This window comes from Bombina bombina, chromosome 4, assembly GCF_027579735.1.
Source record: "Bombina bombina isolate aBomBom1 chromosome 4, aBomBom1.pri, whole genome shotgun sequence".
Taxonomy (NCBI): Eukaryota; Metazoa; Chordata; class Amphibia; order Anura; family Bombinatoridae; genus Bombina; species Bombina bombina.
The window spans coordinates 909,315,979-909,342,903 of record NC_069502.1 but is presented as its reverse complement, the minus strand read 5'-3'; the positions used below and the strand labels follow the sequence as shown (position 1 = coordinate 909,342,903).

Here is a 26,925-nt window from a genome sequence, read left to right as displayed (position 1 = left end):
CTCAAAGGCTGTTTTGGAAACATAGCATTGTTTATTTATAGTGAACCACATTATGCAATGCCGCACAATGAAAACTGAACGCTCATAACAATAAATACTCATACATGTAGATATAAAAATGACTTGATAGCTTCAACCAGAAGGGCTTACATTATTGTATAGATCCTTCACAGGAATGTTTTCTATAGCTTAGCTACTGTTGTAGATTCTTATTTCAAAAGCAACTTTATTACGTTTGCCAACATTTAACATCCATTAGTTTCTATAGATTTGCCCATTGTACCCCACCCCTAACCTAATGTTGCACATAATGGGTCAGATTACGAGTGGAGCACTAAATTACAGGGAACACACAGTTCCGTTAGACCGCTATGTAAAGCCACTTTTCATTTTTTCAAACACCCCACACCTGCCAAATTGAAACCCTATAAACGGCTTTGTGCAGTTATTTTTTATTTTAAAAAATTCTACATTTTTTAACCCCTTAGTGACCAGACAATTTTTCAATTGTCTTACCGTTAAGGACCAGGGCTGTTTTTACATTTCTGCGGAGTTTGTGTTTAGCTCTAATTTTCCTCTTACTTATTTACTGTGCCCCCACAAATTATATACTGTTTTTCTCGCTATTAAATGGACTTTCTAAAGATACCATTATTTTCATCATATCATAAAATTTACTATATGATGAAAACATTGAAAAAAAAAAACCCCTTTTTTTTAACTTTGACCCCCCAAATCTGTTAAAGGGACATGCCACCCACATTTTTTCTTTTATGATTTAGAAAGAGAATGCAATTTTAAACATCTTTCTAATTTACTTATATTATCTAATTTGTTTTATTCTCTTGATATTCTTTGATGAAAAGCATATCTAGATATGCTCACTAGCTGCTGATTGGTTGCTGCACATAGAAGCCTCGTGTGATTGGCTCACCATGTGCATTGCTTTTTCTTCAATTAAGGATATTGAAAAAATGAAGCAAAATAAATAATGAAAGTAAATTGTTATGTTGTTTAAATTTCTATTCTCTATCTGAATCATGAAAGAAAGATTTTGGGTTTAGTGGCCCTTTAAGCATCTACAACCATCAAAAAACTCCCATGCTAAACAGTATCTAAATTTTGTCCTGAGTTTAGAAAAACTCTATGGTTACATGTTCTTTGTTTTTTTGCAAGTTATAGGGCAATAAGTACAAGTAGCACTTTGCTATTTCCAAACCATTTTTTCAAAATTAGCGATAGTTACATTGTAACACTGATATCTGTCAGGAATCCCCGAATAACCCTTCACATGTATATATTTTTTTTTAGTAGACAAACCAAAGTATTGATCTAGGCCCATTTTGGTATATTTCATGCCACCATTTCACCGCCAAATGCGATTAAATAAAAAAAGAAAAATTAATTTTTTCACAAACTTTACGTTTCTCACTGAAATTATTTACAAATAGCTTGTGCAATTATGGCACAAATGGTTGTAAATGCTTCTCTGGGATCCCCTTTGTTCAGAAATAGCAGACATAAATGGCTTTGGCATTGTTTTTTGGTAATTAGAAGGCCGCTAAATGCCGCTGTGCACCACACTTGTATTATGCCCGGCAGCGAAGGGGTTAGATAGGTAGCTTGTAGGGTTAATTTTAGCTTTAGTGTAGAGATCAGCCTCCCACCTGACACATACCACCCCCTGATCCCTCCCAAACAGCTCTCTTCCCTCCCCCACACGCCAAAGGTCACCCCCATCTTAAGTACTGGCAGAAAGTCTGGCAGTATAAAAATGTTTTTTTTTGTTTGTTTTTTTTACATTTTTAATACATTTTCTGCTGGGTAGTATCCCCCCTTACCTCCTAATCTCCCTGACCCCCCCCAAAACAGCTCTCTAACCCTCCCCCGTCCACCTATTAACCGCCATGTTAGGTACAGGCAGCTGTCTGCCAGTATCCAGTTTCCTATGATTTTGCTCCTTTTTTTAAAAATAAATAAATAAAAAAATGTTTTCCGTATTGTAGCTGCCCCCCCTCATTCCCCTCCCAGTTCCCTTTCCCAAAACATGTATATACCCTCTCCCTCCTTCCCCCTCACTAAAAAATTGTGGCGTACCTATAGCTGCTATCCCTCACACGCCACCAATGATCAGCACCATCGCTGGCTGATGCAGAGAGGGCCAGAGTGGCTCTCTCTGCATTGGTTGCTTAAAAAAGGGTATTGCACGATGTCTCAATATCGAGGCATCGCTGCAATACCCTGAAAGCGGCTGGATGCGATCACGATCACCAGTGCTTGAAACCCCAGAGGACTTGCCAGGCACGTCCTTGGTCGTTAACAACCGTTTTTTGTAGGACATGCCTGGCACGTCAGTCGTTAAGAGGTTAAACCCAAAAAACAGTTTGTGCAGTTATTTTTTTATTTAAAAAAAAAAAATTCTACATTTTTTAAATTAAAAATAAAACAAATTTTTTTTTTAATTTGGGGCCAATTGGGGCACATTTTGAAAATGAACCAGAGATCTGATTAATTTTTGAGCTTGCGGTGGCAATAATATGTGCAAACTATCATATATACAAATTCAATTTAATCTGTAAACTTTAGGATATTCGCAAATGCCAGTCCACCATGCAGAAATTGTATCTTATTATTTTGCTGTAATATAAAGTGCAGGAGATGCAACACTATGCAAACAAATGTATACATTGGACCAACCAAGATACCATGTCTGATTCCCATGCCAAGTACACAACTCAGGGTACTAGTTAAAAGTGGGGGAAAGACACTTGGAATAAATCAAGAGAGACGAGGCATAAAAAAAAAAAAAAAAAACCAACAAAAGAAAAAAAAAACTGAACTGTCTTGAGAAAAACGGGACAGTTGGAAAGTATGAAGCACAGCAGGAAAGCAAATCATGAGCATTTGGAAATTCGCATACTTCATATATAAAGAGCTGATAGGTTTGCTGACATAAAGGGACATATCATTTACATACAGAGCTTATAGTAAAGTTTATTTTTTATTTATGTAATCATTTATTTTTACAGCTGCCCTGTATAAAACTGTGCATTTATTTTTCTCCACATCGGGTGCAAGCTTACTACACTGTTTCCCTAAAAAATAAAAGAAGCTATAATTTGCTATCATAAAAACATAATTTATGTTTACCTGATAAATTTATTTCTCTTGTAGTGTATCCAGTCCACGGATCATCCATTACTTGTGGGGTATTCTCATTCCCAAAAGGAAGCTGCAAGAGGACACCCACAGCAGAGCTGTAATATAGCTCCTCCCCTAACTGTCATAGCCAGTCATTCGACCGAAAACAAGCCGAGAAAGGAGGAACCATAGGGTGTAGTGGTTACTGTAGTTTAAATTTAAAAATTACCTGCCTTAAAATGACAGGGCGGGCCGTGGACTGGATACACTACAAGAGAAATAAATTTATCAGGTAAGCATAAATTATGTTTTCTCTTGTTAAGTGTATCCAGTCCACGGATCATCCATTACTTGTGGGATACCAATACCAAAGCTAAAGTACACGGATGAAGGGAGGGACAAGGCAGGAACTTAAATGGAAGGAACCACTGCCTGTAAAACCTTTCTCCCAAATATAGCCTCCGAAGAAGCAAAAGTATCAAATTTGTAAAATTTTGAAAAAGTATGAAGCGAAGACCAAGTCGCCGCCTTGCAAATCTGTTCAACAGAAGCCTCATTTTTAAAGGCCCAAGTGGAAGCCACAGCTCTAGTGGAATGAGCTGTAATCCTTTCAGGAGGCTGCTGTCCAGCAGTCTCATAGGCTAAGCGGATTAAGCTTCTTAGCCAAAAAGAAAAAGAGGTTGCCAAAGCCTTTTGACCTCTCCTCTGTCCAGAGTAGATAACAAACAAAGCAGATGTTTGACGAAAATCTTTAGTAGCTTGTAAGTAAAACTTTAAAGCACAGACCACGTCCAGATTGTGTAACACAAGGATGGAACCACAATCTCTTGATTGATATTCTTGTTAGATACCACCTTAGGTAAGAACCCAGGTTTGGTACGCAGGACTACCTTATCCGTATGAAAAATCAGATAAGGAGAATCACATTGTAAGGCAGATAGCTCAGAGACTCTACGAGCCGAGGAAATAGCTACCAAAAAAAAAAAAAAAAAAAGAACTTTCCAAGATAAAAGTTTATCTATGGAATGAAGAGGTTCAAACGGAACTCCTTGAAGAACCTTAAGAACCAAGTTTAAGCTCCATGGTGGAGCAACAGGTTTAAACGCAGGCTTGATTCAAACTAAAGCCTGACAAAATGCCTGAACGTCTGGAACATCTGCCAGACGCTAGTGCAAAAGAATAGACAGAGCAAAAATCTGTCCCTTTAAGAAACTAGCTGACAATCCTTTTTCCAAACCTTCTTGGAGAAAAGATAAAATCCTAGGAATCCTGACCTTACTCCATGAGTAACCCTTGGATTCACACCAATAAAGATATCTACGCCATACCTTATGGTAAATTTTCCTGGTGACAGGCTTTCGTGCCTGTATTAAGGTATCAATAACTGACTCTGAGAAGCCACGCTTTGATAAAATCAAGCATTCAATCTCCAGGCAGTCAGCCTCAGAGAAATTAGATTTGGATGGTTGAAAGGACCCTGAAGTAGAAGGTCCTGTCTCAGAGGCAGAGACCATGGTGGAAAGGATGACATGTCCACTAGATCTGCATACCAGGTCCTGGGTGGCCACGCAGGTGCTATCAGAATCACCGATGCTCTCTCCTGCTTGATCTTGGCAATCAGTCGAGGGAGCAGAGGAAACAGTGGAAACACATAAGCCAGGTTTAAAGACCAGGGCGCTGCTAGAGTATCTATCAGTGTCACCTTGGGATCCCTGGACCTGGATCCGTAACACGGAAGCTTGGCGTTCTGGCGAGACGCCATGAGATCCAGTTCTGGTTTGCCCCAACGGAGAATCAGTTGTGCAAATACCTCCAGATGGAGTTCCCACTCTCCCGGATGAAAAGTCTGACGACTTAGAAAATCCGCCTCCCAGTGCTCTACACCTGGGATATGGATAGCTGATAGGTGGCAAGAGTGAATCTCTGCCCAGTGAATTATTTTTGAAACTTCTAACATCTCTAGGGAACTTCTTGTTCCCCCTCGATGGTTGATGTAAGCTACAGTCGTGATGTTGACCGACTGAAATCTGATGTACCTCAGAGTTGCTAACTGAGGCCAAACCTGAAGAGCCTTGAATATCGCTCTTAGTTCCAGAATATTTATTGGAAGGAGAGACTCCTCCCGAGTCCACGATCCCTGAGCCTTCAGGGAGTTCCAGACTGCACCCCAACCTAGAAGGCTGACATTTGTTGTTACAATAGTCCAATCTGGCCTGCGAAGGTCATACCTTTGGACAGATGGACCCGAGATAGCCACCAGGGAAGAGGATCCCTGGTCTCTTGGTCCAGATTCAGTTGAGGGGCCAAATCTGTGTAATCCCCGCTCCACTGACTGAGCCTGCATAGTTGCAGCGGTCTGAGATGTAAGCGTGCAAACGGCACTATGTCCATTGCCGCTACCATTAAGCCGATTACTTCCATACACTGAGCCACTAAAGGGCACGGAACGGAATGAAGAACCCGACAGGAATTTAGAAGCTTTGATAACCTGGACTCCGTCAAGGTAAATTTTCATTTCTACAGAATCTATCAGAGTCCCTAGAAAGGAAACTCTTGTGAGTGGGGATAGAGAACACTTTTCCTCGTTCACTTTCCACCCATGCGACCTCAGAAATGCCAGTACTACGTCCGTATGAGACTTGGCAATTTGGAAGTTTGACGCCTGTATCAGGATGTCGTCTAAATAAGGGGCTACTGCTATGCCAGCGGCCTTAGGACCGCCAAAAGCGACCCTAGAACCTTTGTAAAGATTCTTGGGGCTGTAGCTAATCCAAAGGGAAGAGCTACAACTGGTAATGCCCGTCTTGAAAGGCAAACCTGAGAAACCGATGCTGATCTTTGTGTATCGGAAAGTGAAGATAAGCATCCTTTAGATCCACTGTAGTCATATATTGACCCTCCTGGATCAGTGGTAGGATGGTACAAATAGTTTCCATCTTGAAAGACGGAACTTTGAGGAATTTGTTTAAGATCTTTAGATCCAAAATCGGTCTGAAGGTTTCCTCTTTTTTGAGAACCACAAACAGATTTGAGTAAAAACCCTGTTCCTGTTCCTCCTTTGGAACTGGATGGATCACTCCCATAACTAGGAGGTCTCGTACAAAGTGTAAGAATGCCTCACTCTTTATCTGGTTTGCAGATAATTGTGAAAGGTGAAATCTCCCTTTTGGGGGGGAAGCTTTGAAGTCCAGAAGATATCCCTGGGATATAATTTCCAACGCCCAGGGATCCTGAACATCTCTTGCCCACGCCTGGGCGAAGAGTGAAAGTCTGCCCCCTACTAGATCCGTTACCGGATAGGGGGTCGTTCCTTCATGCTGTCTTAGAGGCAGCAGCAGGCTTTTTGACCTCCTTACCTTTTTTCCAGGTCTGGTTTGGTCTCCAGACCGTCTTGGATTGAGCAAAAGTTCCCTCTTGTTTATTATTAGAGGAAGTTGATGCCGCACCTGCCTTGAAGTTTCGAAAGGCACGAAAATTAGACTGTTTGGCCCTAGATTTGGACCTGTCCTGAGAAAGGGCACAACCTTTTCCTCCCGTGATATCAGCAATAATCTCCTTCAAACCAGGCCCGAATAGGGTCTGCCCCTTGAAGGGAATGTTAAGTAGCTTAGATTTTAAAGTCACATCAGCTGACCATGATTTAAGCCATAGAGCTCTGCGCGCCTGTATAGCAAAACCAGAATTCTTAGCCGTTAGTTTATTCAAATGAACAATGGCATCAGAAATAAAAGAATTGGCTAGCTTAAGTGCTCTAAGTTTGCCAAGTATGTCATCCAATGGAGTCTCTACCTGTAAAGCCTCTTCCAGAGACTCAAACCAGTACGCCGCAGCAGCAGTGACAGGGGCAATGCATGCAATGGGCTGTAGGATAAAACCTTGTTGAATAAATATTTTCTTAAGGTAACCTTCTAATTTTTTATCCATTGGCTCTAAAAAAGCACAACTGTCCTCAACAGGGATAGTAGTACGCTTTGCTAGAGTAGAAACAAAGCAAACTGTCTGCCATAAGTCCCGTGTGGTGGCGTCTATTGGAAAACATTTTTCTAAAAATAGGAGGGGAAGAGAACGGCACACCTGGTCTATCCCATTCCTTATTAATAATTTCTGTAAACCTTTTAGATATTGGAAAAACATCAGTACACACCGGCACTGCAAAGCATTTATCCAGTCTACAAAATTTCTCTGGCACTGCAATGGTATCAGTCATTCAGAGCAGCTAAAACCTCCCTAAGTAACACGCGGAGGTGTTCAAGCTTAAATTTAAATGTATAAATATTAGAATCAGGTATCTTTCCTGAGTCATTAACATCACCCACTGACTGAAGCTCTCCTTCCTCAGCTTCTGCATATTGTGAGGCAGTATCTGACATGGTTAAAAACAGAGATAGATGTGGCGCTAAAGGCAGCACGGTATATACTAAAGATACGGCAAGAGAAATACCTAATATTGATAATAACTGTTATACATAAATATGATAAAAATGATGAAAAAACAAACAGCGGACTCAAAAGTTATTAATAAACAGCGGACTCAAAAGTAATTAGTAAAATCTCAGAATCTTTATATTTGAAATTAATACTTTATATTTGAAATTAATACTTTGTTAAAATCAATCGATAGCAAAAGTTAAAGGTACATAGGAATACACATAAAAAATGATATACAATAACACTAAATGAACCACCGGTGGTTTAATTTAATAATAAAAAACTGGTAATATCTAAAAAAGAGGAGCTGATTTCCCTTAAGCGTAAATCAATGTGGGTAAGGCTGAAATGTCCACTTAGCAAATGATTGTCAAATATAGAAATCCAACAAAAAAAAAAGAATTTGATTTAGAAGGTCAAATGAGCAAAGAGACCCGTTAGTTTCTGTAGTAATTCAATGTATCCAGACAGTCAACAGGAATCCCCAATCCAAGCTGACAAGTTATGAAAGTTTAAATGATAATACCTTTTGCGCTGCAGGACAAATACCTCTGGGCAGGCTCTCTTTTAGATTCAGAGACTCACCAGACACTTCGGTCGATTCCTGTATGTAGTGACCGGGTAGCTAAGTCCCTTCTCGCAGCTTTTTTCTGTTAGCCTGTCTGCCGTGGTGCTTCGTCGGCAAACGTTTGGCGTGTGACGTCAGGTCGAGCGTCACGTGGCTGAAATCCTCCAATCAGTGTGGGGATTCCCCGCTGTCGGTATTGCTGCGGGAAATTTGAAATCCGGACAATCTCAGAGCGCTCTGATGGATAGTGGTAGTAGTTCAAAGTTGCATCTACGCGTTTCAGCCGTGTACCGGCCTTTATCAAGATGATCAGTCCATAGTGAACTATCCTTTTATAGTGATTTCAATTTCCTGTTTATTTCTTTTGGGTCATATCTTATTGGCTAGCCACCATTTGACCTTTAAAATATTGGAGAGAATTTTGAGTCGCAAATTATCTGTCCTTACCAGTTAACCCAATACTTGGTGCATTAAATGCCTAAAATTATAAAGTAATCATATAAATGCTTAAACTTAACATTTCTATAGTTATATTAAAGTTCAACAGCCCATAATTTAATTTGTAATTCTTAAATATAATTTAAGAAAGTGCAAATAAGTTTCTAAAACATAAATATTATTATTAATAAAAAAATATATATATACTATAATAAACCATAAAGGCAACAAATGATTCTTAGACACACTTCACCCTAATATAAAGCAATCTTAACTGACAAATCTCATGCAATATATTAATAAATAACCTATCTCATAAAAAATATATATATGTACAAGATAAATATAAATATAGAAAGAATCCCTTTAATAAAAATCAAAGTTTTAATGTAAGTCTCCATAAATAACCAACATAGGAAAAATAAAAAAATTTTTTGTATTCTAAAATTAATGTGAAAACATATATAAAAGATAAAAATTAATTTATATTCCATTAAAGTTTGATCTAGCTGATAATCTTATGTTAATTTGAGAATTTTGTTTTTAAAAGAATCATATATTTAAAATATCATATATTTAAAAGTAGGGGGGGGAATTTTAATAGGTGCCCGTAAAACTAGCATAAGCTAATAGCTTATATTAATGTATAAAAGGGTTCAAGTCTAGTTCTGCATTCAAACCATCCGGTACCAATGTGCCAAAATTAAAAATCAGTTCAGCTTCCTTGTATAAAATTAATCTTTCAAAGTCACCTCCCCTACCATCATGTTTAACCTTTTTTATACCCCACCAACTAAGCTCGCTAATATTGCTACTGTGATACTCTTTGAAGTGTTTAGAAACAAAATGCCCCTCAAAACCATTTTTAATATTATTTATATGATCTCTTATCCTATCCCTTAATTTCCTTTGGGTCTGACCTAGATACTGCTTTTTACAAGAACACTGGAGGAGGTAGATAACACCCTTATCACTACATCTGATTATATCCTTTATGGTGTGTCTGTAGTTTCTGGTGGTTGAACCGATTTCCTTTAGTTTTGTGCTGTGTTTACAAGCTACACAGCTATAGCATGGAAAGAAACCTTTTATTTGAGACCCCATTAAGTCCACATCTATTGTGTTTCTGTTTCTTTTGTACATACTAGGAGCTAACTCATTTTTCAAATTTTTTGCTTTGGTGTAGATTATATCTGGGTATTTCTTCACATGGTCTCCTAGTATGTGATCTTTCCTTATAAGGTGCCAGTGCTTATTTAAAATTGATTTTATATGGCTATGTTGGGCATTATACTTTGTAATAAAAGGTATGTTCAATTTCGGCACTTGGTCATTTTTCTGGAGGCTTCTCTCTTTACCTCTAAGGAGTTCTTCCCTATCCCTCAACCTTGCTGTCTCAATTGCTTTATTGACATTGTTTACTTCATATCCTTTATCCAGGAACTTATCTTTTAAGACTAAAGATTGAGTTTCAAAATCTTCTATGTTACTGCAGTTTTTTTTGATCCTAGTAAACTGGCTAGTAGGAATATTTTCTATCCATTTAGTTAAGTGACAGCTTTCCATGTGTACATAATTGTTAGCGTCTACTTTTTTGAAAAACGTCTTTGTATGGATTTTTTGGTCAATAATATTTATCTCTAGATCCAGAAAATGTAAGGATTTACTACTTATTTCACTTGTAAATTTCAAACCCAGACTATTTTGGTTAAAATCTTCTAAGAATAGGTTGAGTAATTCACAATCACCATTCCAAATTATGAAAATATCATCTATAAATCTTTTGTAGGCTACCAAGTTCGCACCCCATGCTCCTTTATAAATAAAAGACTCTTCTAGGTAACCCATAAAAATGTTGGCATAGCTGGGTGCGAACTTGGTGCCCATTGCAGTACCCTTTTGTTGTAGATAGTATTTCCCATCAAAGATAAAATAGTTATTGGTTAAAATAAATTCAATACATTTCAAAATAAAATGACACTGATCTGTTTTTAGGTTTATATCCTTTTTTAGAAAATGTTTTACTGCCAACAAGCCCAAATTATGTTCAATATTTGTGTATAAGCTAGTTACGTCACAAGTGACCATCAGATATTTATCATTCCAATCTATTTGGTTTAAAATATTCAGTAGATGTGTAGAATCTTTAAGATAGGCTGGCAGGTTAATTACATACTTCTGAAGGAATTGGTCAATATATTGGGATAAGTTGGAGGTTAATGAGTTAATTCCGGAAATTATTGGGCGTCCTGGTGGGTTAATGAGTGATTTATGGATTTTTGGCAAAAAGTAAAAAGTTGGGGTTCTGGGAAATTTTATTGTCAGAAAATTAAATTCCTTTAAATTTAATAAACCTTTGGATTGTGCTTCAGTCAAGATTTTATCTAGATTTTGCTTTTGTTTAATTATAGGATCGTTTAATAATTTCTTATAAGTATTCTTATCATCTAAAATTCTCGCAGCTTCCTTAAGATAATCCTTAGTATTCATTAAAACTACCCCCCCACCCTTGTCCGCCTGCTTTATGACAATATCCCTATTATTTCTTAAATCTTGGAGTGTTTTGTGTTCCTCTCTCGATAAATTAAAATTTATGTACTTACTCTTACCATCCCATTTTTCTAGATCTTTTTTGACTTTATTTTCAAACAGAGTTAAATTATCTCCTTTATCTTTAGTCGGGTAAAAGTTTGATTTATTTTTCAAAGTAGTATGTTGGTAGCAGGGTGAAGTATCTCCATTAATCTTATTTTGTGACTGGCTTTCCAGGGGATTTTTTATAAAATATCTTTTGAGCGTTAGTTTTCTGATGTATTGGTTAATGTTGATTAGTGTTTCGAATTTATTTAGTTTTGTAGTTGGTGCAAAAGTCAAACCTCTACTTAAAACTTTTTCTTTTATGTTATTTAATTTAATATTACTTAGGTTAAAAATTCCCTCTGTATTTATCTTATCCTCATTTGTTTCTCCCTTTCGTCTGTTACCTCTTCCTCTTCTTCCTCTCTGTCCCTTTTTTCCCTTCTGAACTTTGCATTTGTTTTTTGTTCCACTTCTAAAAAATCCCTAGAGGTTCCTGGTCTATTAGAGGGTTCATTGTATCTATATTCAATGTCTGAATCAAGTCTTCTTCTTAAAGGGCTGAAGCTATTAGATGTGGGGATTCTCCAGTTAGTTTGTTGACTATTGTTTCTATAATTATTTGGGTTTTCATTTCTCTGAGGATAATTTCTAAAAGTATTCTGATTTCCGTTTCTCTGGGAATAATTATTATTTGAATATGTATAATAGTCTCTATTCCATCTATACTCCCTGTCTCTATTGTAATAATTCCCTCTATTGTATTGATAAGTATTTTGTCCCTGATTATTGTAATAGGGACCTGTTCTTCTATTCTCTGAATAGTTAGAACGGTAATTATGTTCATACTGTCTATTTTGATAAAGGTTATTTATTTCTCTATGATTCCCTTCATTATGATTATCTTTTTCTTTCTGTTTTTTCTGAAATACTTTGAGATGATTTTTATTCGAATTTGTAGCTGTTTCTCTTGCTACTACAGGATTAAAAGTATCTGATGTATCATTTGTATTTGTGCTTTCGTTATATGTTAATTCTGTATTTGTTTGTGAATAATCCTGCTCGTCTCTATTCTTTTTCCTTAATTTCCTCTCAAGAATATCTTTATTTAACTTTTGTAAGTTTTGAATAATATCTTTCTGTTTTTCCTCGTATAATTTAGATTTTTTAGATGGATCAAGGCGTTTTTTGAAATCTTCCACTTTTAGTTTACTCTCTTCCAAAGTTATCATTCTTGATTTTATAATGATATTCATTAGATTAATTGAAGCATTTTCTAATGTCTCATACCACTCAACAGATAGAAAATCTTGTAACTCAAAGTTACATTCCTTTTTTAAACGTAAACCTCTTGGCACAATCTTAGATTCTACATACTTTTTCATAAAAGTTAATTCAATTTTATGTCTAAGTTCTTTAGTTAGAATTCTTTCAAAATCATTCAATGTGGTTTCTAAGTCTTCTTCTATATGGTGCATATTACTCACATTTGTGCCCTCTATTTCTGAGAGGAGAGAATCCCTTAAACTGAAAAGATCCATAATAGGACCAAATACAAAAGAGTGACAAAGAAGTTTTAAACCAGAGTAATAAATAAAGTAACAATATTAAAATAAATTAAAACTTCTAAGCACTAAAAATACCTGCACACATCAAAATAAGATTGCACTCTGGAGGCAATCTAAATGAGAACCCAAATGATAAAAACAGAGATAGATGTGGCGCTAAAGGCAGCACGGTATATACTAAAGATACGGCAAGAGAAATACCTAATATTGATAATAACTGTTATACATAAATATGATAAAAATGATGAAAAAACAAACAGCGGACTCAAAAGTTATTAATAAACAGCGGACTCAAAAGTAATTAGTAAAATCTCAGAATCTTTATATTTGAAATTAATACTTTATATTTGAAATTAATACTTTGTTAAAATCAATCGATAGCAAAAGTTAAAGGTACATAGGAATACACATAAAAAATTATATACAATAACACTAAATGAACCACCGGTGGTTTAATTTAATAATAAAAAACTGGTAATATCTAAAAAAGAGGAGCTGATTTCCCTTAAGCGTAAATCAATGTGGGTAAGGCTGAAATGTCCACTTAGCAAATGATTGTCAAATATAGAAATCCAACAAAAAAAAAAGGATTTGATTTAGAAGGTCAAATGAGCAAAGAGACCCGTTAGTTTCTGTAGTAATTCAATGTATCCAGACAGTCAACAGGAATCCCCAATCCAAGCTGACAAGTTATGAAAGTTTAAATGATAATACCTTTTGCGCTGCAGGACATGGTTGTTTAAAGGGTCAGTATGCTCTGCATTTTGTCTCACCCCAGAGCTATCTCGCTAACCTCTAAGTTCAGGTAGTCTGGCTAATACCGCTGACAGTGTATTATCCATGACTGCCGCCATGTCTTGTAAAGTAAACGCTATGGGCGCCCTAGATGTATTTGGCGCCATTTGAGCGTGAGTCCCTTGGGCGGGAGTCAAAGGGTCTGACACATGGGGAGAGTTAGTCGGCATAACTTTCCCCTCGTCAGATTCCTCTGGTGATAATTTTTTAAAAAAAAGAATATGATCATTATTGCATAAAATGAAATCAGTACATTTGGTACACATTCTAAGAGGGGGTTCCACTATGGCTTTTAAACATAATGAACAAGGAGTTTCTTCTATGTCAGACATGTTTATACAGACTAGCAATGAGACTAGCAAGCTTGGAAAACACTTTAAATCAAGTTAACAAGCAAATATAAAAAACGGTACTGTGACCTTTAAGAGAAACAAATTTTGTCAGAATTTGAAAAACAGTGAAAAAATGCAGTAAATCAAACAAAAATGTTACAGTGTATGTAATAGGCTAGCAGAGCATTGCATCCACTTGCAAATGGTTGATTAACCCCTTAGTTCAAAAAACGGATCAAAAAAACGAAATAGACTTTTTTTTTTTTTTTTTTTTTTTTTTTTTAACAGTCACAACCAACTGCCACAGCAAGCTGTGGTCCTACCTTCCCCAATAAACGACTTTGGAAAGCCTTTGAGCCCTTTAGAGATGTCCTATAGCATACAGGGGGACTCCTGAGGGAAGCTGGATGTCACAGTTTGTAATTTTAACTGCACCAACTGTAACTTTTATACTATAACAGTGAAAAGCCTCAGTAAAACTGTTTCTAGTCAAAATTTAAGCCAGCCATGTGGAAAAAACTAGGCCCCAATAAAGTTTTATCACCAATGCATATATAAAAACGATTAAACATGCCAGCAAACGTTTATATTGCAATATCATAAGGGTATTACCCCTGGGAGTAAGCATGATACCAGTCGTTATTAAATCACTGTATTCAGGCTTAACTTACATTAATCCGGTATCAGCAGCATTTTCTAGTGTTTTCCATCTCTAGAAAAAATTATAACTGCACATACCTGATAGCAGAATAAACTGCACGCCATTCTCTCGCTGAAGTTACCTCATCTGTGTAATCCCCTCAGACATATGTGAGAATAGCAATGGATCTTAGTTACAACCTGCTAAGATCATAGAAACCTCAGGCAGATTCTTCTTCTATTTACTGCCTGAGATAAAATAGCACAACTCCGGTACTATTTAAAAATAACAAACTTTTGATTGAAGAAAATAAACTAACTATATTTAACCACTCTCTCCTACAACATCCTAGCTTGTTGAGAGTTGCAAGAGAATGACTGGCTATGACAGTTAGGGGAGGAGCTATATTACAGCTCTGCTGTGGGTGTCCTCTTGCAACTTCCTGTTGGGAATGAGAATATCCCACAAGTAATGGATGATCCGTGGACTGGATACACTTAACAAGAGAAAATGAGGTGTCATTACTCAGAAGGTACTATTTGTGGCGGTATAGAAGGAAAAACATGCAATGTGTAGTAATGTATTTCTCAGCTTTTCAACAATGTGTCAAAAACAGGCACCTTTAAAATGTTCGTTGTTCTTCCAGAAGCCGGGCATTGCAGCCAATCAAAATCTAACGATTTCTTCTATGGAACTTAAAGGGACAGTCTACTTGAAAACTGTTATTGTTTAAAAAGATAGATAATCCCTTTATTATCCATCCCCCAGCTTTGCATTACCAACACTGTTATATTAAAGGGACACAAAACCCAAAATATTTATTTAATGATTCAGATAGAACATAGCGTTTTAAATAACTTTCCAATTTACATCCATTCTCTAAATTGCGTCATTCTCTTGTATCTTTTGTTGGAGTAGTAATGCACTACTGGGAACTAGTTGAAAGCCAATGACAAAAAGCATATATGTGCATCCACCAATCAGTAGCTTCTGAGCCTACCTAGATATTCTTCTCAACAAAGGATAGAAATAGAACAAAACAAATTAGATCATAAAAATAAATTGGAAATGCATGCTCTATCTGAATCATCTGAAAAAAAATTGTGTTTCATGTTCCTTTAATAAACTTTTTACCTCTATGATTACCTTGCATTTAAGCCTCTGCAGACTGCCCCCTTATCTCAGTGCTATTTAAAATTAGCATTTTAGCCAATCAGTGCTGACTTATTATCAATATGACACACATTAACTAGCACTGTCTTGCTGTGAAAAGCTAATAAAATGCACTGAGATAAAGGCGGCCTGCAAGGGCTTCAAAACAGGCAGAGATTTAGACTTACAGACATTATAAACTATATTAAAGGGACATAATACTCATATGCTAAGTCACTTGAAACTGATGCAGTATAACTGTAAAAAGCTGACAGGAAAATATCACCTGAGCATCTCTATGTAAAAAAGGAAGATATTTTACTTCACAATCTCCTCAGCTCAGCAGAGTCAGTCAAGTGTAAAAAGTTATACTCAACTGCTATCCAGCTGCAGGTAAAAAAATAAAAAAATGAAGAGATGAACAGCAGCCAATCAGCATCAGCAGTGCTGAGGTCATAAACTCTTTTACTGTGATCTCATGAGATTTCCCTTAAATCTCATGAGATTTCATAGTAAACTTCCTTAAACTGAATAGGGAAATAACATGAGTGTGCATGAGGCTTCTGGGACAGGCATACAAATTTGCTGCTTAAAGTCCTTTACAATGGGGTGTGAATACTTAGGACATTTTGAGGTAAAATATCTTTCTTTTTTACATAGAGATGTTCAGGTGATATTTTCTATTCAGCTTTTTACAGCTATGCTGCATCACTTTCAAGTTGAGTATCATGTCCCTTTAATATAACAATCTTGGTTGTGAAAAGCTGGGGAATGGTTAGTAAAGGCATTATCTATCTTTTTAAACAATCAAGTAGACTGTCCATTTAAAGGTGCATGCTCACGCTGATCTGACACTTGTGCAAAGTCTGAGACAGGACAACGAGAGCATGCACCTTCAGTCTTTTCTGGTGGGAAAAAAAAAGCATGTAAAGCCGCTAAGGTTAGAGAGGGTAAAAGTGGGTTACTTTTAGAAAATATCCCATTAACATAACTTTTATTATTTTTTACAGCAAATGTAAGATGTATAGTTAAATTTTAAAGGAACCAGTTATGTGTCCCTTTAATGGGCTTTGTTCTGTTATGGTCCTTCTAATGCACCGGTATAAAACTGGCTAACTACTATTTAAAAAAATATTTAAAGAAGATCTTTTACCTTCTTGGAGAATTGAAAAGTCTCTTGAAATCTGCTGTATTATCTATATATACCTGCCAATCAATTAGCAGACATGACTTTGCCTACCTGAATCCTACAATGGGACACTCTTTACAGATGTTGCACTTGGCTTGATGTTTAGCAGTTTCAGCTGCCGCCACTCTGTGCAACACCGGCAACCAGACCATCGACTGAGGTTCCAGACGCATCCACTCAATGAATTGCTTCACATCTATCTCTGGTTTATTCTGGGCCTTTATGGGGGGGAGAAATAAAACATCATAATCTATATTGCAAGTAATTAAAGAGCAACAATATTCTTAAAATACAGTGTCAGCATATTGTCCGTCCAGAATATTGCAGATGCTTTTGTTTTTTGAAAGAGATAGTAAAGTCAAAATGTAACTTTCATACCATTTTAAACATCTTTCCAATCAACATTTATCATCTAATTTTCTTAATTCTCTTGGTGTCCTTTATTGAAAAGCATACCTAGACTATTCAAATGAATTCTATTATCAAATGTACTTTGTTCCCTTGGTGAAAAGTATAGCTGGGTAGGCTCAAGAGCAACAATGCACTACTGTGAGCTAGCTGTCGATTGGTGGCTGCAAATATATGCTTCTTTTCATTGGCTCCCACAATGTGTTCAGCTAGCACCCAGTAGTGCATTGCTGCTTCTTCAACAAAGGATACTAAGAGATTGAAGCAAATTTGATATTAAAGTTATATAAAATTGTGAGCACTGAATCATGAAAAAACATTTTGGGGCATATTTATCAAGCTCCGGAAACACAAGTTATGAAGCAGCAGTCTAAAGACTGCTGCTCCATAACTTGTTCGCATGCTCTGAGGCCGCGGACAGAAATCAACCCGATCGAATACAATCGGGTTGATTGACACCCCCTGCTAGCGGGCGATTGGCCACAAATCTGCAGGGGGCGGCATTGCACCAGCAGTTCACAAGAACTGCTGGTGCAACGATAAATGCCGACAGAGTATGCTGTCTGCCTTTATCAATGTGCAGTGGATATGATACGCTACTTCGTATCACGTCCGTTTGCACATTTATAAATATGCCCCTTTGGGTGAACTAGATGAAATCCACTGTGTCTACAGGGCGGAAATATATCAATACAAAAACAGACACACACACCTACAAATCCCCAAATCCGGAACTCCAAAATCCAGACTTTTTCATTAATATTTTACATCCCTATATTTTCCTAAAGCTATCATTAAAGGGACAGTCAACTCAAACATTTGTATTGTTTTAAAAGATAGATAATCCCTTTATTACATATTCCCCAGTTTTGCATAACCAACACTGTTCCACTAATATACTTTTAACCTCTGGTTACCTTGCATCTAAGCCTTTTCTGACAGCCCCCTGGTCACATGACTTTTTATTTATTACCTATTGACTTGCATTTTGTCCAAATAGTGCAGTGTTTGCCACAAATCATGTAAACACAATGTTATCTATATGGCCAACATGAACTAGCAGTCCCCTGTTGTGAAAAGCAAATAAAAAAGCATGTGATAAGAGGCTATCTGTAGTGGCTTAGAAACTGGCATAAATTTAGAGCTTTAAATGTTATAAATTATATTAATATAATAATGTTGGTTGTGCAAACTTGGGGAATGGGTAGTAAAGGTGTTATCTATCTTTTTAAACAATAACAATTTTGGTGTTGATTGTCCCTTTAAGAGTACAACCTAGTTTTGTTTTTTAATAGGGGGCCATTTCAAATGTTCGTCTGTAGCTGGTAATGGAGCTGTAATCGAGGAGTTTGAATTACCTCCCCCCATCCAGCTCCCTTACCAGCTATAATGGCCCCGCCCTTTTGTGACATCACATTTTTCTAAACCGGCACTCTTAATAATGACGTATTCTGTAACAATGCTTCCTCCTTAGTATAAATGTAAGAAAAATGTGACTATATCTATCTTTATCTTGTTTAAGTAATGTAAAAAATAGTCTCAACCCTGGAGTTGTTTCATTACACATAACTACACATTTCATATGAAAATCTCAGGGTGTTTACTGTTCCTTTAATGCAGTATTCAATGATCATTCTAAATCCTTATTTACCTTCTGTGGTTTCCCAACTTCCTCTATTAAACACTTGATAGTTCACACAATAAAATCACAAGCGCATTTATTAAGAAAACCATCAAAACATTTCTTATAATACACATTATTAGCTCAGTATAGAAGGTCACAGGTCCACTTTCTATGGTAGGATACTGTCAGTATAAAGCTAATGTTATTGAATATGGTTCAAGTGATTCAATATGTGTTTGTGTCCATTCATAGCCCCATATATTTGTTTAGACTGCTGCAAGGTACTTAGGATAGCCATTAGCAGAAGCAGTAATCCTAGCTGCATCAAAATCCATATTGGAAACAAATTAAAACTGCACTGCACGCTATTGGCCACAGACCATGTCCCTAAAAGATGATGTTTGGGTAAAAGGGAACTAATTATGAAACTGAAGGCAGTGTGGTCAATTGATAACCTCAGTACTTTAAACCTAAACAATTTAACAGAGATTGTAACCTTTGTATATTTCTGTTTTGTTATTTTGTGTCGGGTTATATTTTTGGTCTGGTTTTAATACCTATGTATAGTTATATTAATTTGGTTTATTGCATCCATATATAGACATAATATAATCTACCTTGTATTAAATTAAGGGGCACTAAAGTAAAAATTATACTTTCATGATTCAGATAGAGCATGCACTTTTAAGCAACTTTCTAATTTACTCATTATCAATTTTTCTTCATTCTCTTGGTATCTTTATTTGAAGGTTTTTGGTTCAGAACCTGGGTTGCGCTTGCTTAGTGGTGGATAAATATAACTTATTCTGATCCCTCCCAAACAGCTCTCTTCACGCCCTTACCCCTCACTGGTCATAACCATCTTAGATACTGGCATATAGTCTGCCAGTATGCAGTTTTAGGGCATTCTTTTTATCATTTTAACAACAACAAAAATTATTGTCGGAATCCCTCCTCAACCCTCCCCCTCCCTGATACATCCCAAACCGCTCTCTAACCCTCCCCCCCCCCCGATACATCACGAAATAACAACTCTCTAACCCTCCCCGCCGATACATCCCAAAAAGCTCTCTAATCCTCCCCCCCTCCCAATGGTCTCTGCCAGTACCCAGTTTTTATTAGCTTTCTTATTTTTTTTAATTATTTATTATTAAAACAAATTCTGTAGTGTAGTGATTCCCCTCCCCCCTAAAAGATTGTTAATAGGGCCACAACATGAGCCAGAAGATTGAATAGTAGGTACTACATCAACAGGATATGCTAAGCAAAGTACCTACGTCCAAATGGCTTAAGGGGTTAAACAATTTTCAAGTTTACCCCTGTAAAAAAAAAAAAACTTTATTCTCTAAGTATCCTATGTTGAAGTGTAAACTCAAGAGCAGCAATGCACTACTGGGACGTAGCTGAACACATTTGATGGAGCAATGGGAAGAAGCATAGCTGTATAGCGACCAATCACCAGTTAGCTCCTAGCAGTGCACTAGGACTCTTGAGCCTACATAGGTTTACTCTTCAAAAAAGAATATAGAGAGAAAAAACACATTTAAAGGGACATGAAACCCAAAGTATATCTTTCATGATTTAGATAAATCATACAATTGTAAACATTCATCTAATTTACTTCTATTATCAAATAGGCTTTATTCTCTTAATATCCGTTCTTGAAGGAGCAGCAATGCACTACAGGGAACTAGCTGAATACATCAGTAAGCCAATCACATGAGGCATATATGTGCAGACACCAATCAGCAGCTAGCTCCCAAGCCTATCTAGATATGCATTTAACAACTGATACCAAGAGAATGAAACCAATTTTATAAAATAAGTAAATTGGAAAATTGTATTAAAATGTTATGTTCTGTCAACCATAAATGAAAAGCTTTGGGTTTCATGTTCCTTTAACCTCTTAAAGGGACACTGAACCCAATTTTTTATTCCGTGATTTAGATAGAGCATGCAATTTTAAGCAACTTTCTAATTTACTTCTATTATCATTTTTTCTTTGTTCACTTGCTATCTTTATTTTAAAAAGAAAGCATCTAAGCTTTTTTATTGGTGGATTAATTTATCCACCAATCAGCAAGAACAACCCAGGCTGTTCACCAAAAATGCGCCGGCATCTAAACTTACATTCTTGCATTTCAAATAAAGATACCAAGAGAATGAAGAAAAAATGATAATAGGAGTAAATTAGAAAGTTGCTTAAAATTCCATGCTCAATTTGAATCACAAAAGAAAATATTTGGGTTCAGTGTCCCTTTAATGACTATGACGTACCATGTCCATTGAAAGACCAGTAACTTACAGGGTATGTCACTGGTCCTTAAAGGGACATTGTAAACTAGATTTTTCTTTGCATAAATGTTTTGTAGATGATCCATGTATATAGCCCATCTGGTAGTGTTTTTATAGAAATGTATAGTTTTGCTTATTTTTGTAAGAACATTGTGATTATTTTCAGACTCCTAACCAAGCCACCAGTGCTCAGGTTTATGTTATCTGCCTTTTCATATGCAGGGAAGGAAGGAGGTGGGGAATGTCTGTTCTTTTTGTTTACCCAGCCCCTTTTATTGGGTGTCCCAGACTACCTCATCAACAGTGGTAAACTGGGAGCTTCTACGTAAGTTTTTAAAAGGTTTTATACTGGGTTTTAAGGTCAGTATATGTGCATATTCTTTATAGTAGTGTCTATTACATGCAGTTATATAAAAATTGGTGCATACTGTCCCTTTAAGGGGTGAATAATAAAAGTAAACTTGGAAATTGTTTAAAACTACATACTCTATCTTAAACATTAAAGATTAATTTTGACGTTGCAGTCCCTTTTTGGGGACAAATCCAACAATAAAAACAACTGATGAAAGTCCCATCACATCTTCTGCGTAGATTAGACTGATTGCCACTAAGTTGTTACTAAAGGATATAATGTTGCTGTTGGATAGGGTAATAAACCAAATGAGAGTTTAATTAACACAGAAAATTAGCTTAATATATTTATAATTGGAAAACTGCCTATCAATCACTGGGAAACTGAACTTATTTATAATGGCAGAAAATGATTTCTAATTTGGCTGACATGAAAAATGGTTGTTTTTGCTGTCAATCTTTCAAATCTATATGCCCATGTCTCCTTTATAGTTTCTATCAGATACTGGAAGGCACAAGTGCCTTATTTATGCACACAAACAAGGGTACTTATCTCTGGCAGAGTGAACTGAAATGCCAACTCAGAATAGGAGAGAGCAGTGCAGCAATAAAACAAACAAATTATAAACTAATGTGCTAAAATTAAACACAAATGCATGAATTAAACATGAGCTCTTGTCAGTCCTCTGCCAGAACTGATAAAGATGCTCAATCCATGTGAAATTATAGAGGAATATGTAGTACCTTGAAAAGTATGATAAAGCCAGTCTAGAATTCTTAAAAGTATTCATCCTAATATATATTATGGTTAAGCTAGGAATATTATTATATTCTCTCTCCTAGGCAACCGCATTGTAAAATTATCTGAAATTCCCAAAGTATTTTGTAGGTTGTTTATTTAAATAGTACTGGTTTAACCTCTTATTTACAATACCACAAATATGTATACATGCATATACACACACATATATGTTATATATATATATATATATATATATATATATATATGTATTAGGGTTGCACCGATACCATTTTTTTAAGACCGAGTACAAGTAACGATACTTGTTTTCAAATACTCGCCGATACCAATTACCGATACTTTTTTTTTTAATGTCATGTGACAGTTAACCAAGCACAATACAGACTAATTATTTAAGATTCCTTCTTTATAATTATGAAGGACTGTAACTTAAAAGACATTATGAAATAATAAAACAGTTTTATTTGTCATAAAGTTCACAGAACATGTTTATAAATAAAAATATTACAATAAAATATATTAATAATAACAAATATAAAATCACAACCAACCAAAAGTGCAATACAGTAAAATATAGAAAAATAGTAAAAATAGAACAGTGCACTGTTGAATCATGGGGAACAACACTATGGGCTAAATTACATTTGACTGGTAAGTTTTACCAATGCTATGCTAAAGTCTATGGAGTTGGAAATGTTAAAGCATTGATAAAGCTTACCAATCAAATGTAATCTAAATCTAGTCCTATAATTGCAGGATGAGTTTTCATTGGAATTAACTTAATTTTTGCCATGAGTACTCTTCCTGCAATTATATAAGATAACCTATGGATGTTCCTCAGAGTACAGTATGTTTTGATCATTGTGCAAGATGAGAACTAGCAGTAAAAAAGGCAATTTAGCAATTAGAATAATTTTTCAAAAGTTATTGACAAGTTCTTTTTAAGGAACAGAACAGAAGCCTCTCTGCATGTTCAGCTATAAGTCTGTTTTTGCTATCAGTAAGGAGGTTTGACTCTAAGTTGAACTGTCTTTCACTTTCCACACTACTGCATGGAGCAGAAAGATATTTTTGGACCATTTTAGCCAGAGATGTAAATCTCAGTTTATTAACTGCCCAGTACTTCAGGGGTTTGTCTGAACGAGGTACAGTGATCTCTCCTACAATAATACAAATAACAGCAATTTGTATTGGCAGAACAGTAGTAAACAATTTTTAGTTTAGTCTCCACTTCAGCTTAAAATGAAATGGGAACATGCAGTTTGAAAAAAAGCCACAAGATAGCATATGGGTAGGAAGTGGAGGTATCGGTATAAGTATCGGTGCATTTGCACGAGTACAAGTACTCATGCAAATACTTGGTATAGGTATCGGTGCAACCCTAATTATATATATATATATATATATATATATATATTGTGTGTGTATCAAAACAAAAATGATATATATATATATATATATACTGTACTGTGTATATATATATATATATATATACAGTACAGTATATATATATATATTTTTTTTGATACACACACAATATATATATATATACTCCAAAGAAATAACCTGCACCTGGTATCTTCAATAAGGATGTTACCACTTTATTCACATATTGTGGTACACTTCACATCCAAAAACATCCAACGTTTCGCTCCTCCACCTGGGACCTTTATCAAGGATACAACACAAACTAAACACCCACCTTAAATAGTATTCCACATAGGGATCTATACACACTTCTCATCTGAAAATCATCAAACAGGAACAGCAGGCACCAACTTCCTGTGATGACATCATCACAAAATTAACAAAAAAACTACTAAACTAAAGTTTAGAAAAAAGTACTGAAAACAAATTTCCACATCAAAATAAACATCAGGAGGGCTAAATCGCATCCTTGTGCTACATATTCTATGCATAGATCATCAAAAAATAATAAAAAATGATCCATCGTCATGGCAACAGAAAAAAAAAAAAGTCAAATTGCAAAAACGGAAGTTGCTGCCTCCTGTCCCTAGGTAATTTACATATATACACAAATCAAAATCACAGTAGGGTAAATCATACTCCATAAAATACTGAGCACATTACTTACTAATTCTATCTCACACTTATTCTAACTGATTTGAGTAAGATGACCAAGAGATATGATCTAAGATAAAACTAAAGCACATAGTTAATCCAATCAAAGAAAACAAAAACAAACAGCAACTAAATTATCTTTCATCCAAAAAACATGAGAGCCAGACTTGCTTATTGAGACCCCAGGGTGCCATCGATTGCAACTTATAAATCCACTCAATCTCTCTTCTGAGTAGTAATTTATTCACATCCTCACCTCTGGGGGGTCTTTTGACTTGATCTATAGGCATACAGCGAAGGTCAGCGACAGTATGTTTCTCTTGCAAAAAATGCAATGCCACCGGCTGGTCACTCTTTCCTTTCTTCAGGGCTTGTCTTATGCTTGGCCATTCTGTCCTTCAGAGGGCACTCTGTTTTGCCTACATAGGTAAGGCCACACAGGCATTTAATAATGTAAACCGCCATCTGCGAAGAACAGGTTAATCTATGCTTCAAATAGATCCTTTTGCCGTTCTAGGGTGACTGAACGATTTGCCCACAATAAGGCTGTTGCAGGTTATACATCTATCTGATCTATGGCAGCCTGGGTTAATGTCCCAACTCCTGACGTCATAGGGTCAGTCGAACCAGAAGGTCCTTCAAACTTTTTCCTCTCCTATATCCAATCAGAGGGCGGGCTTTGAAAACACCCTTCAGAGAGTCATCTGTAGATAGTGTCCCAATATGTGTATATTAATTGTTTCATCTGCTGAGAGACTAAATTAATCCTGGGGTAAAGACACATGAAGGTCGTTCAGAGCTTGCAGCTCTCTTGGTCATCTTACTCCTCATTCTGGCACTCTCAACATTTTTTACTGAAAAGCCTCTATCAAGGAATTTGTTGGTCATTTCCTTCTCCCTAACCTTTATCTGTCCCTCATCAGAGACAATTCTATTGATCCTTGAAAATTGGCTAATAGGTAAGCTATCCAATAGTGATTTGGGGTGAAAACTAGAAGCCAAAAGCAGTGAATTTCTATCTGTATCCTTCACATAAAGGTCAGTCTGTAGCACCCCTCCCTGCTTCATTACCATCACATCCAAATATGGAATATGAGTGTAGCTTGCATTCAAAGCAAATCTGATTTTTGAGGGAATCCTATTCAACTTGTTAATAAACTCAGTCAGTTTGTCCATGGTGTCAGGCCATACAAAAAACAGGTCATCTATATATCTACAATAACCTTTTATCTTGTCACCAAATTCAATATCTCCCACAATAAGGCTGTTGCAGGTTGTACATCTATCTGATCTATGGCAGCCTGGGTTAATGTCCCAACTCCTGACGTCATAGGGTCAGTCGAACCAGAAGGTCCTTCAAACCTTTTCCTCTCCTATATCCAATCAGAGGGCGGGCTTTGAAAACACCCTTCAGAGAGTCATCTGTAGATAGAGTGTCCCAATACGTGTATATTAATTGTTTCATCTTCTGAGTGACTAAATTAATCCTGGGGTAAAGACACATGAAGGTGGTTCAGAGCTTGCAGCTCTCTTGGTCATCTTACTCCTCATTCTGGCACTCTCAACACTTTTTACTGAAAAGCCTCTATCAAGGAATTTGTTGGTCATTTCCTCCTCCCTAACCTTTATCTGTCCCTCATCAGAGACAATTCTATTGATCCTTGAAAATTGGCTAATAGGTAAGCTATCCAATAGTGATTTGGGGTGAAAACTAGAAGCCAAAAGCAGTGAATTTCTATCTGTATTCTTCACATAAAGGTCAGTCTGTAGCACCCCTCCCTGCTTCATTACCATCACATCCAAATATGGAATATGAGTGTAGCTTGCATTCAAAGTAAATCTGATTTTTGAGGGAATCCTATAAAACTTGTTAATAAACTCAGTCAGTTTGTCCATGGTGTCAGTCCATACAAAAAAACAGGTCATCTATATATCTACAATAACCTTTTATCTTGTCACCAAATTCAATATCTCCCAAGATGTGTTGCTGTTCATATTCAAACATAAACATGTTGGCCAGTGATGGGGCCACATTCAAACCACTTGCTGTCCCAACCCTTTGTCTATAGTATGACTTCTCAAATTTAAAATAATTATTAGACAAAACAAAATCCAACAGTTCCAATAGAAAACCGCTACAAGGACCATTATACTGACCACTTTTTCTGATAACCCCCAGCACACTATCAATGCCCTCCTGTATGTTTATGTTAGTATACAGACTAGAAACGTCTAAGGTTACTAAAATCATATCAGGCCTTATTTCACCAATATCTTTTAACCTTTGCATAAAATGAGACGTGTCTTTTATCACAGTCACTAACTCCCATACACAGGGCTGAAGGTAAAAATCTATAAACTGTGCAATGTGTTGCATCACAGATCCCCTAGCCGACACAATAGGGAGGCCAGGTGGTGCCAAAGGATCCTTATGGATTTTGGGTATGCAATATAGTATAGGTCTAATGGGAAATCTCTGAGTCAAAAATAAAGCAGTTTCCTCATTAATATGCCCACCTGCAACACCCATACTAATCAATCTATCAGTTTCTCTTTTGATGCCAATGGTGGAGTCAC

General features: G+C 36.3%; 1 protein-coding gene across 5 annotated transcripts in view; it reads right to left on the bottom strand.

Annotated features, from left to right (window-relative positions):
- UTRN (utrophin) overlaps positions 1-26,925 on the bottom strand; it is a 1,395,536-nt gene that overhangs the window by 120,110 nt on the left and 1,248,501 nt on the right. For all 5 annotated transcript variants that reach the window (XM_053711837.1, XM_053711835.1, XM_053711836.1 and 2 more), the window contains one exon: positions 16,880-17,046. In XM_053711837.1, coding sequence (XP_053567812.1) covers positions 16,880-17,046 — 167 coding nt within the window. The remainder of the gene's footprint in view (positions 1-16,879; positions 17,047-26,925) is intronic.